This window comes from Caretta caretta, chromosome 2, assembly GCF_965140235.1.
Source record: "Caretta caretta isolate rCarCar2 chromosome 2, rCarCar1.hap1, whole genome shotgun sequence".
NCBI lineage: Eukaryota > Metazoa > Chordata > Testudines > Cheloniidae > Caretta > Caretta caretta.
In genome coordinates, this window is record NC_134207.1 from 90,369,853 (window position 1) to 90,382,842 (window position 12,990).

The 12,990-nt window shown below is 38.8% G+C and overlaps 1 protein-coding gene across 4 annotated transcripts in view; it reads right to left on the reverse strand.

Annotated features, from left to right (window-relative positions):
• PIEZO2 (piezo type mechanosensitive ion channel component 2) overlaps positions 1–12,990 on the reverse strand; it is a 465,759-nt gene that overhangs the window by 89,862 nt on the left and 362,907 nt on the right. For 3 of the 4 annotated variants that reach the window (XM_075125316.1, XM_075125315.1, XM_075125318.1), the window contains 6 exons: positions 10,466–10,498; positions 9,913–10,121; positions 4,485–4,645; positions 3,496–3,672; positions 3,182–3,307; positions 1,464–1,664 (listed from right to left, as the gene is read on the reverse strand). In XM_075125316.1, the coding sequence (XP_074981417.1) occupies positions 1,464–1,664; positions 3,182–3,307; positions 3,496–3,672; positions 4,485–4,645; positions 9,913–10,121; positions 10,466–10,498 (907 nt within the window). The remainder of the gene's footprint in view (positions 1–1,463; positions 1,665–3,181; positions 3,308–3,495; positions 3,673–4,484; positions 4,646–9,912; positions 10,122–10,465; positions 10,499–12,990) is intronic. The other variant, XM_075125317.1, reaches the window with a different exon arrangement.

Below are 12,990 nucleotides of genomic sequence, written 5' to 3' on the forward strand. Positions count from 1 at the left end.
TTCTGAAGTGGTTCGCCATTATTTTTGAAGCTCTTTTTCCCAGGGTAGTTTCTACTCTCTGGTTGCACTTAAAACAGTGCCTTTAGGTGATGCTATGATGCAACACTTTGTTTTAGAACTCAGTGAATAATTCATAGTGAATCATTTAGTCAATGAATTTCATCATTTCTCTCTCCAGGAACTGCTCTCAAACAGTGATGGTCTCAATTTTTGTGGCTAACTAATTTTGGTGAATTGCTCCCAAGGATTGCTTGTTAACCATTCATTACATTGACTATTTGGAATTTGAGAGAGATGTTGGTTAGTTCTGATTAGACTCATAGGCACACAGTAACTTATAATTGGGTTTCCACTGCAAATAGTTATGCACATGAGCTGAAAACTTGCTTTCTGCAGGTATTCTCTAAAGTTTGCTTAAAACTTGCCTTTTACACAAACATTCTTGCCACTACACTAATTTTCTTCATTTGAATATTAATGAAAATTGAACACAAAAGGGTGTGAACATAGCTGAAGCAAATTCACTGTTCTATTCAAGCAAATATTTATAAGTGTTTTATGAGGTATTTACTCAGCATTACTTTATTTTCAAGATGGATTAAATTTTGCTTTGTCTGTATGAGTTGGTGCCAGACTGGCAGGGAAGGGAAGGCAGAGGGAAGGTGGGAGCTAGACAGAGATGCAGGCCAAACAAGAGATACAGAAGGAGGAAGGAGAGTTGTCTAACCTCAGATCTGCCCTACCCCTTTACCCGTGCTGTGGCTGGCAAAGCAGAGCAACTTTATCCATGGAATACAGCATTGGCCTGAGACTCAGGAGCTCAGGTTCTACTTCCAGATCTGCCACTGACCTGCCACGTGACCTTGGGAAAATCACTTCCCCTGTATCTTTCCCTGCTCATGCTTTGTCTATCTTGTCTATTTAAGTAGTAGGCTCTTGAAGCCAAGAAGCACAGTGCAGAACCAAGCTTATTGGATCTACCAAAATATAAATAATACTAAAATAAAGAGTGATTCTTTTCCCAGATCCTGCAACAGTCCAAAGTGCAGCAGGTGCAAGAACAGCTAACATGTACTTAGCCATAGACAGTAGCCTGCCAGCTGCCGCTTTTCTCCTCTGCTCCCATGGTACTCAACTCAGTTGTGGGTGACATCAGTGGATGCCCCTTGCCAATCCCTCCCTGAATAGCACACAGCCTTCCCTTTTAGTGAATTAGAAACAGAGCACAGGAATGAGAAACAAGTATATTGAAAAGAAAAGAGAAAAACAAGAGAAAAAGCATGGGGAGGGGAAGATGGAGAGGGGGAAGAGATGGTGGTAACTGTGCCCAGACAACTCTGGCCCTAGTGAGAGTAGCAGATGAGGAAGCAGCAGGTTGTCAGTAAATCTCTAACTGGGACCAACAAAACAAAACAACACCAGGTTGGGAATCATTGTCTTAACCACATGAATATGTTATTTACCTCCAACCCAAACTTGTAGAAGAAGTAGTTTATGAAATACTTGGCACAGTTTATGAGTCCATCATCCAAATGTAATCTTGTAATGTCATGGAAAATGGTTTTAGTCACAGGTGCAGTAAGATTATTTCGACATCTGTAGTACTCCTGATGCCGGTAAATTGTAACTTCAAAGGCCAGAATAGCCAGCATCAGTAAGTTATTCTACAAAAGAAGCAATAAAAAGAAGATAAAATCAAAACTGAAATATGAGGAATTGGAAATATTTTCTGAGAAGCATAATCAATGAATATTCTAGTGGATGTTATTGTTTAATATTGCTGCAATACCAAAATGTTCTGGGATTCAATTTCAAAATGGGAAGTTTACTTGAGTCATAAAATGCATCAAGGGTTTACCAATTCCACAATTTCTTTCCTCCCTCTGGAGGGGGTAGAGAGACCTACTGTTCCTCACTGCAGGTGTCTTGACAACTGAGACTCTGAATTCATACTCGAATACCTGCCAGGCCACTGACTTCCGTTCTCACCAACGAAACAATGGAAGTGCTTGATAGAGTTCTTTTGGTGTTGTTTTCATAACCCTAATTTATGTGGGCTGTTCACTTTGCCTGTGTTGGTGCAAGAGGGAACAGCAGCACTATTAAGTACTGCCAGACAGTATCTTTTATGTGATAAAAGACCAGAAACTGTGCATCTGTCCCAAATTTTGGCCTTGTCTTGCTGAAATCACATGAAGATAGGAAGCAGAGAACCTGAAATGGGCTGGATCAGCACTGAGAAAGTTACCCTCTGCAGAAGGGTGTAGTTCTAATTTCAACTAATCTGATGACTGTGTTCAGAACGAACATAAATCTGCAGGCCAATGAAGGTACCATACAGGTAGGTGAAGTAAGTCACTGATTGTTTTTTTTAATTCAGGAGGAGTCACAAGTGATCATTAAACCTGTGATATAATCTAAATGTGCAGTGACTCAACTATGATTTTTTCAGCCATTTTCCATGCAGAACTTCTTATCCTAAATCGTTAAGTAAAGGACTTCAGACACTCTCTAATCCTAAGGGAGTCATGCAGGATAGCCTTCAGGTGCTGACATAGAGTAAAACTAAGAAATGTTTAATCCAAATGAAAGTAACAAAACACACCCTGCCTGCATTAAACAGAACAAAAACTAGAATAAAGACAGGATTATTGCTGTTTCCCCTCCCCCTCCCCCTACCTCCCAAAAAATCCACAACATTTTTCCCAAGTTGTTTCTAAGGGATAAAAGTTTTAAAAAAATGATTGCAGGTAAAATGTGCTGGCAGCCAGAGACAATTATCCAGATCGAACATTTATCTTAGATCTTATAATATCTGAAGTGGATGTATGTTGTTACTTCTTACAAATCTTGTAAATCAAATTTCTTGACATTCTTTTAATCCATAGCAAGAGAGCTATGGTTCCCTGTGCATTTTATCTGAATTATTGCATGGAATTTCCTTGAGTTAGGGGCTTAGGAATCATGCATAGCAGGGCACTTGCCCCCTAACCGTACATCACATTTTTTTTTCTCCATTGCCCACAGCTCACAATTCATGGAATGATGTATTGTGTGTGTGTGTGTGTGTGTGTGTGCGCGCGGGGGGGGTGGGGGCACATGATCCATTTCAAGGGTATTGAAAAGTTCATCGGGAGTAAGAGGCAGTCAGTCTAAACACAGAAAAATGTAGAGCAGTTACCCTTAAGTATACAAGCAGGGGATAAGACTTCCTTAATCCAACCCACTCTGTAGGATCAATGGGTGCGCTGTAGAGAAGCGACGTCTTCAGTTCTTCACTGCCTATGTCAGTTTCATTTTCTGTAGGCTAAAACGCAAACAACGATAAGTTCTTTCGTTAGAATCTCTTTGGAGCCACTGGGGGCAGGAATCATGATGGCTCAGCAGAAACACATCAGCTGAACCGCAGCTTTGAACACTTCACATGCTTCCTTTGGCTCTGTCCTTTCACTGAAGTACCTAGCAATTAAACTCTTAATATGCACTACTACTCACCATTGTACAGTTACTGGAAAAGGTGCTAGGGTCAATAGATGTGAGCTGATATAACATTTTGCAGACGATAATCACACATGTCCAAACAGTGCAGACACTTGATGCCAATGGGCGGAATTGAGCATATGGCAAAGCAAGAGCCCAGGCAATCAAAAACACAAAGTTAAACAGAGACACCTGAAAACACAAAACAGAAATTACACAGAGCAGCCAGATGACCAGGCACCTTAACGTGACCTTTTACACCTACAATACCTCACACACAACAGTCACTGAAAAATCCTTCAAAACAAAGGGCCGAAAACAAGATCTAAGAAAAGTAATGAAATAAACATTTAAAACAGCTCTCGATGTGATGCTAGACATGGATGTCACTGAAACTCAACAGCAGTTAGTGGCTGGTGGAAAACATAGTAATCAATTAGGTTGGAAACAATTCTAACTTCAAAATACTATTAGCACCTCTAACCCACACAGTGGCATGCTCACTCTACAAGTATGGTTTTAAATAAAAAGGGCCAAACCTGTGGCCCTGCTTTTTTTTGCAGCAACAAGGTGTACACAGTGGACTGTTCGGGTTGGTAGAAAGGTTGATTTTTGTGTTAGGGGACTCTCACAAATTATTTTCTAGGCACACTAGAGTTCTCCCTCTCATCTGAAGGGGCTGCTGGTGGGATGGAGAAAGACAGAGGGACTATGACGTTGGCTCCCAAAAAATTAAACAAAAACCGTAGTATCTTCATTGGTGGAGAGGACTGGAGATTTGCTGTGTGAGAGGGGTCCCCATTCCCAACTGATGACTTTAATTTAAGATGGGACTTCAGGGTTTGATTAGGCACCAGCATCTGGAGAGCCCAGCTGGACCATGGAACCGCAGTTAAGCCTGCACCTAAGAAGTAGGTTGGAATGAGGTTTGGCCCAAGTGTTTGCTGTGGAGCCAATAAGCGTCAATAGAAGGATGAGATTTTGTCAGCACGGGTTTTACTTGCCTCTTTCACTGTGACCCAGATGATGTATGAAGAAACAATTTTGATAATATGCAGCTCCAAAAGCCACCACACAAAAACTTGCAGTTTATGAAAATATTCCAGAAATTTCAAGAATAGCACTGTGAGGCGGTCGATCACCAGGTGCCACTTATTCTTTAAATCTGCAAAGACAAACCCAACGGAGTCACTGAAAAACTCTCTTTACCTTTGTTACTTCTCTATCCAGTAGAAAATAGTAAGACAGGATTTTTTCCGCTCAGCCCCAAAACAAGAGACATTAAGGTGAGTAAAATCAGCTCTGACTTTCAATGGTGGATTAAGACAAAATGGGGCCCACCACAACAACAAATCAAAGACTACCCGCTACAAAAGTACTTGTGGCACTGACTGTGCATCCAATGGCCCCTGCAGACCCAGGGCCTGGATCTGTGAATCTGTGAATCCATGGATCCCTGCCTTAATCCACCCATTGATCTTGTAGAACTAAATCAGTTTAGTTTGATTATATTTAGTGGATATGGTCCTATTTTGTTCAGAAAAGTGTAAACATGAAAGTAATTCACAGAGGATATTTCTTCCTAGCAAATCTTTATGTCAGCTTTGAGCAGAATCACATTCCAACCCTGAAAATGGTATTGCTGAGAGTGACAATGTGGAAATGGAAAAGACTGCCTGACGCTAGCATATGGCCGAACACTGCTTTCTAAAAGCTGAATATGCCACTGAGATGATTAAAAACATGTTCACAAGTCTCTCAGATGTTTACACAGTCCTCTGGGAAGAGCAATATACTGTAACAGAGTCTGCAAACCCTCCTGCAGAGTTTTGCTTGAAATACAACTTTTTAGTTACCTTCATTGTACACTTAGCATTAGTACTGCTCTGTTTCATACACATAACACACTACATCGTAGAATACCATATTTTGCTAACCAATAAATGAAGGACTTGATGAAAAAACATAGAGGTAGCATCACAGATGTACTTTGTTCATTTATTTTGACAAATGTAATTTGCAGGGAGGAGCCAGTCACAGATGTAAGCCAGCGAGGAGCAGTTTAAGCAGGTTGTGTGGCACCCAGGAAAAGGAAGGCAAAAGATGGGGCCAGCCAGAGGCAAGCCCCCAGTGCTCCCGAGGCCCAGCATTATGTGAGAGTGACCCCCGCTTGGACACTGTTAGGTTCCATATCCTTGGTTCAGAAAGGAAAAAACTGAAGGGAGGAGCCAGACAGAGATGGAAGGTGGCAGAAACAGCTATAGAAGCAGTTTAAACAGGGCCTGTCAGACAGCAATAATGTCACGACAAGGCGGTCCACAGTTTTCACTCTGAATATTCTCTGCCCTGTACTGATTGGCTGTTTGCTCCAACCCCGTCCTGTTTCCTCCCTTAGTCTCTTCACTTCGACTTCACTCCACCTGCCCTTCAGGCTCCTCTCCCCTTCCTTCCTTCTTCATTGCTCTGTTCCCCTTACAGTTTCCCCTCCCTTCAATGTCCCCTCTCCTTTCCTTTATTTTTCCAGGTAGCAAATACTCTCCTAACTTAAACTCACATAAAGGAGTTTAATTCCAAAACAACAACACAACAAAAAAAAATGGGGAAAAAAAATCATGGCACTAACATGGCCAACCATCACTCTGTTCTCTCTGCCTGTGTGTTCTATCCCTTTCCCTGGACTTTTGACTGTCTTGTCTATTTAGTCTGTACGATCTTTGGGACAAGGATTCTCTCTTATTCTATGTTTGCACATGCCTTGCGAGTTGGCCTCTAGGCACTAGCGTAATTCATAGATTCCAAGACCAGAAGGGACCACTGTGATCATCTTGTCAGATCACCTGTATAACAAAAGCCATAGAATTTCCCAAAATAATTCCTAGAGCAGATCTTTTAGCAAAACATCCAATCTCGATTTAAAAATTATCAGTGATGAAGAATCCACCACAACCCTTGGTAAATTGTTCCAGTGGGTAAGTGCCCTCACCATTAAAAAATTATACCTTATTTCCAGTCTGAAATTTGTTTAGCTACAACTTCCAGCCATTCGATCCCATTATATCTTTCTCCTCTAGGCAGAAGAGCCCATTATTAAACATTTGTTCCTTCATGTAGATTACAGGCTGTAATCAAATCACCCTTTACCCTTCTGTTTGTTAAGCTAAATAGACTGAGTTATTTGAGTCTATCACTGTAAGGCATGTTTCCTAATCTTTTAACCAATCTTGTGGCTCTTCTCTGAACCTTCTCCAATTTATCAACATCCTTCTTGAACTGTGAGCACCAGAACTGGACACAGCATTTCAGCAGCACTCACATCAGTGCCAAAAACAGAGGTAAAATAACCCCTCTACTCTTACTTGAGATTCCACTGTTTATGCAACCAAGGATCACATTAATTCTTTTGGCCACACCATTACACTGGGACCTCCTGTTTACCTGAATATCCTCTATGACCCACAAGTCTTTTTCAGAGCCACTGCTTCCTAGGATAGAGAGTCCCCCATCCTGTAAGTATGGTCAACATTCTTTGTTCCTAGATGTATACATTTAGCTGAATTAAAACTCATATTGTTTGCTTGCACCCAGTTTACCAGTGATCTATATCTGAATCGGAGATCTGTCTTCATTAATACTACTCCCCCAATTTTGGTGTCATCTGAAAACTTTATCAGTAATAATTTTATGTTTTTTTCCAAGTCATTGTTAAAAATAATAACTACCATAGGGCCAAGGACCAATTGGTGTGGAACTCCACTGAAAACATACCTACTTGATGAAAATTTATAATTGCATTTTGAGACCTATTAGTTAGCCAGTTTTTAATCTATTTAATGTGTGTATTGTTAATATTATATCGTTCTAGTTTTTTTAATCAAAATATCATGTGGTACCAAGTCAAAAGCCGTACAGGACTCTAAGTATATTTTATCAACATTATTACCTTTATCAACCAAATTTGTAATCTCATCAAAAAAGATATCAAGTTAATTTGACAGGATCTATTTTCCATAAACCCATGTGGATTTGCATTAGTTGCATTACCCTTCTTTATTTCTTTATTAACTCAGTCCCATATTAGCTGCTCCATTATCTTTCTAGGGATCGAAGTCAGGCTGACAGGCATATAATTATCTGGATCATCCCATTTACCCTTTTTAAAAATTAGCACAACATTAGCATTCTTCCAGTCTTCTGGAACTTATTGAAAATCAGCATTAAATATCCAGTTAGTTCTTCAGCCAGCTCTTTGAAAATTCTTGGACGCAAGTTATCTGGTAATATTAGTAATAATTTAGTTTTAACTAATTGTAATAATTCATTATAAGGTACCTATTATGTAGTACATATGTATTATATAAACAATATAGTCTTAGGACCTGATCCTGCAAGCTGATCCATGGATGTGGACTCATATGCCTGTGTCACTGAAGTCAATGGATTCCATCTTGGAAAAGGGTCTGCTAGTCAGATCACTTTGCAGGATCAAGCATTAGTAATCTGAGACTTCACTAGCTCACAATGCTATTTGATGAGAAGTAGAGTGAGACCACTTTTTAAAATGAGAATTAAGTCTGAAGATTGGGTTAGTAAAATGTAGATGAATGAGGACCTAACATACAGTAAGAATGGTTGCACAGTCAGTACTGGAGATGAAAAATTAGATGTGGTTGCCTAAATTGGCCGAAGATGCAGAGGCATTTCAGGGATCCTTAGACAATGATGTCAAGTTTTCTGATAATTATTTTTATTTAAAAAGACAAAGAACTGTCTACTGAGTGCATATTTTGTATGAAATTCTGCCTTTTTGGGTTTCTGGCCACATAATTCCCAATTATTCATTTTGTTTTCTTCTTTTTTCTTTAAAAAAATCTCCTTTGCAAGTATGTTTCTGTATGCACATGTATGAATTAAGATAGTCTTTAATGACATGATCACGTATTATTTCTCAAAGAATAAAATGTTATATTGTGCAATTTTTTTTTTAACCATTCTGGAAAACAACACTTTGAAGGTGCCAGGTGAATGAAGCAGGGCATGCAAATTATGGTCATGAGTTGTATCTGGCATACAGAGAATAACATATGGCACAAGATGCTACACATTTAAAAAAATTAAATGGAATATTGTATTATTTGAGAAATAGCATTTAATCATGCAACAAGGACTGTATGCATTACCCTGCTAAAATAATGCTGGCAACTCCAGACACTTGAGTGCTTAACAGCGCAACTTTATGATATAGCTTTTTGGTATTCACACACACACACACACTCATTATATGTGTATGTAATCTAAAAGTACCTGACATCCAGTCACAGATATTTTCTGTGCTGCTGCCAAGATCCATTCAGCGCAGCACAGAGCGGAGGCCTCCAGGGAGTCAGTTACTGCTCCCTGATTCTTGGCTCTGCCCCAGTGTAGGTTAACTTTCAACAGCTGGCCAGTGTTCCCAAGGGAACTTCCACCAGCTAGGGATAAGCCAGAGTGCAGCATATTCCAATCACGCTCTTGCCTGCACAGAAAGAGCACAGGAGCTGGGTATGCCAGGGCTATACCCACTGTGGAGTCCTCTATGCGGATGGAATCCCCCAGCCAGGGAAGTATGAGTGGTTTCTGATCCCCTGATGCAAGCTTCTTAAAGCATATAAACTGGCATTTTTCTTTGAGCAGGCCTCATTTCAAGTCTCTATTTCTGTTCCAGAGCTCTACATATAATGGTAACAGTAGTTGCCCAAATTAATGTAAGGCAATTTCCAGACAATCTGATTTTCCTCTGTTCTAAACACTCTTCCCTCAGTTTCCTGTCTCTGACGTGTTATTTCTCTTGCTAATCTAAGTCATGCAGGGTTCATGTTCATAACTGTATTACAGAAATTATTTATGTCTTAGCCAAGGATATCCAGGATAACAGCGTTAACCTCACCCACCACCACACTTCGGCATTTTTATATTCATTTAGAATCAGTTAGATATTCCTCATTCAAAATTGAAAATGTGACACTAATGCTGTTCGTGAACAAGGAAGCAGAGAACTTACTGAAATTAATAACCTTAAAAGCATACAATACAACAGAAAAAAAAGCATTATTTATTTCGGAATTCACATGGAAGGAGCTTTCCATGAGCTTCAGGAACCTCCTCATCCATCACCGGCTTTGTAAAGAGTTTTCCTCTAGTAGAAGTTGGAGGGTTTTTTTCATTTTGTAAGCATACTGTAGGTAACAGTAGCTGTTCTCATCTTAAGAGACTGAAGCATGTTGAATAATTAATAAGGACCCATCTGCTCAATCCATACTATTTTGGCAAAGACTCTAGTCAAAATTAAAAGGAAAACATAATGTTATCTAAAGTAAGATGAGCTCATCAAAGATGAACCTACAACTGAAGTTAAATAAAGTTAGCAAAGGGCAACATTACAGCCTCAAAGCCTACCGGATGTTTCTTCTACATCAGATTCATCATCCTCTTCCTCATCTTCCTCCTCCTTCTCTTTTTCATCCCCACCTTTCTCTCCCTCCCCATCTCTCTCTTCCATTCTTTCATCACCATCCTCTTCCAGATTTTTATCCTCTTCCTTTGCATTGCCAGCAGTTAAATTCAGCATGGTTAGGTCAGGCAGACTTCCATCTTGGTGCACCAGTCTGTTGGTAAATAATGAGTTATCAGCACACTGAGCCATATTGGTATCAAGAACGATTTTTTTCAAGCAGTATAATTTAAAAAAATAAACAATTCATGTATAAATGCCATTGAACTGGAAATGTTAATGATTCTGGTACTTTCTGCAAACAAACACTGCAAACTGAGTCAGAATGTATTAGTAATTATTTCTCAATCGGATGCTAGTGATTAGTTAGTAATGAGTGGTTTTGACACCTAAACTTGACATTTTCCCCAATGGAGAAAATGGTCAGAGTTTAAGGTGTAGAAGCATGAAATGACACTGTGAGAGAGTGAGCATTTCATTACTTCATGGGGGACTTACTCATTGTGGTGGTTTGGTATTTTTTTCTTGAGGCTGCTCAAAGTAATTGAAACAGAAAGAAAAAGGGAAATGAGAACAGAGGAGTTATAAAAGAAGATCAGAGATAATAAATACATCATGCTACATAACAACTACTAAAGCATTCTCCCACTCCATCCACAGCAGCCTTCTGACGTCAAGAGCATGCATCATGGCATTAACTGGGCACTTCTAGTAGAATGACAAAATCAGAGCAAAATGGAAAGTGCCATATAATTATGCTAAAACTAATTGCTAAAAAGTGCACGTATTCTCCCATGCTTTTAGTAATGCAATTGAATTGTCACACGTAAGCTATACAATTCATATTTTGAATACATTTTCAACTTTTTGACATGGAAAGATGTAACTGGGTAGCAAAGAAACATGTTAGTTTCAAAGGTGCTTTTTTTCCAACTGCGGATTCATAAACAGTATAGCAAAAATTCCAAGGTCACTCCTTCAATAGATCTGATATCATGTAATTTTGGGAAGGCCTACACATTCTCTCTCTTTTCTAAAACTTGCAGAGGTCATACCTCAAATCCTGAACCATGTCTGAATGAATCACTGAGCAAAGTCAAGAATAAGCTGAAATACACAGCATGCAAATTGTATTTTAAAGTAGAAATGATAGTAATGATAGAATTATTGTGACATTTAAACTCTTCCTCTTCTATCATCTTTATTAATTTTGTCTTCTCTTTTGTAAAAAAGCAATCACTCATTTTCTATGATATAAAAAGTTTTAGCTTAATATGAAACTCACCAATTCATTTTGCTTTTCACATGTATTTAAATAATATATAAATTGGAGACTGACTGCAACCAAACCTTAAATCCCAACACCTCTGAACTTTGTGGACATTCAGCTCTGGGTCTGGATTGGCACTGCACTGCTAGCCCACATCTCACTAATGGATCATGTGGCTCAGACTCCTCTCTAACATAGACTCTTCTGACATTAACATATTACTCCCCTCCTTTCTTACTGCCAGATCCTGCACACACCTCTAAGCCTAGTGACACACCTGCACACACCCCTCATGAATAGTTCCTTTTGAATGAGACTATTCCTGTAGCACTCTGTTTGGCAGTAAGGGTATGCAAGATCAGGTGCCTAACCATTTAGCTACAGTAATAAATATAGTATAATCAGGAATGTTATAAAACATCTACTGTATTTTTTTATTCAGGGAACTAATTTTAATAGGCTAAAGTATTGTTTCATTTTTATTTACAGGATGAAGTACTAGCATATTATTCAATTTTATTAATTGTAGACAACAATCCCTGAAACTTTTAACTAGCATATTAGAAAATAGAAAATCTAGAAATACCTATTTACTCTGTACAATGTATTTCAAAACATTGTTTACAAAACATGAACAGCACAGCATGAGCTGCCAATGCAACAGTTAAACAAGCAAAAGCATCTTTCAAATAATTGGGACTTGCAATTTCTTCAAATTGCAAGTTCAAGTGGCTTAAATAAGGGAAAGGTTACAGAAATCTGGCTAATTGATCTTCAAGCAGCAAATTAATTGCATGCTAATTATTGAAAGACAGAAAAGGTACAGTGCATAATATTGCTTTAATACAATAGTCAGTCCCAAACATATATTAATCTTACAAAGTATACCTATGAAAATGATTACTAAGAAAAACACCATGGAATATGACTGGAATCTTATGCCCATTAATCTCATTTGACTAAATCCTTAGCTTTCAGTAGACACCTCCCCAAGATATTTTATTTCAGCAATAAGCAAGAGTATAAATGGATATTAAGGGTGCTTGCTCCCAGCTGCAGCATAGATATACCCATAGAGGCCCCAATTCAGGAAGGTATTTCAGCATGGCTAAACTTTAGGTACCTGAATAGTCCCACAGACTACTGAGATCAATGGCACTACTCAGGTGCCTAAAGTTAGGTTATGTGCTCAAATACGTTGCTGAATGAGGGCCAAATTTAACTACGTTCAATATATTTACTAGAGCTGAGTGAATAATTAATAGTGAATAACGTGTTTGCCACATTTATGCTTCTTAGGCTCTTTGTGAATTTTCTACCAGCAATTTATGGGTTTTTTTTTAAATTCACTTGTTCAGAATCATTTGCCAAATAATTTGTTAATAATGCTTGATCTGTACAATATTCCTGAGCCAACCATTGAGAGTACTCAATATCCAAGATTCAAGCTATTAGTTTTGAATGGACGCACAGCTCACATGGCATTTTTTCTGTTCTCTGACTGGATGGGTGTTACTAGCGTGGATGCTCAAGTTTACAAGTTCAGCATTTATTTTCTGTGGATAATGCCTAATACTTACTTAAAATTTGCTATTTCTGTGACCATTCCTGCCAGCAAACTCATTCACTACAGCTGGGATTTTTAAAGGCACCTAAGGGGTTCTCCTTGAGAACTGCAGACTGAAATATTGACTGCAAGTGCACACAAAAGGGACATAAGCACAGGATAAGAACATTAGTTTTTCATTTAAGC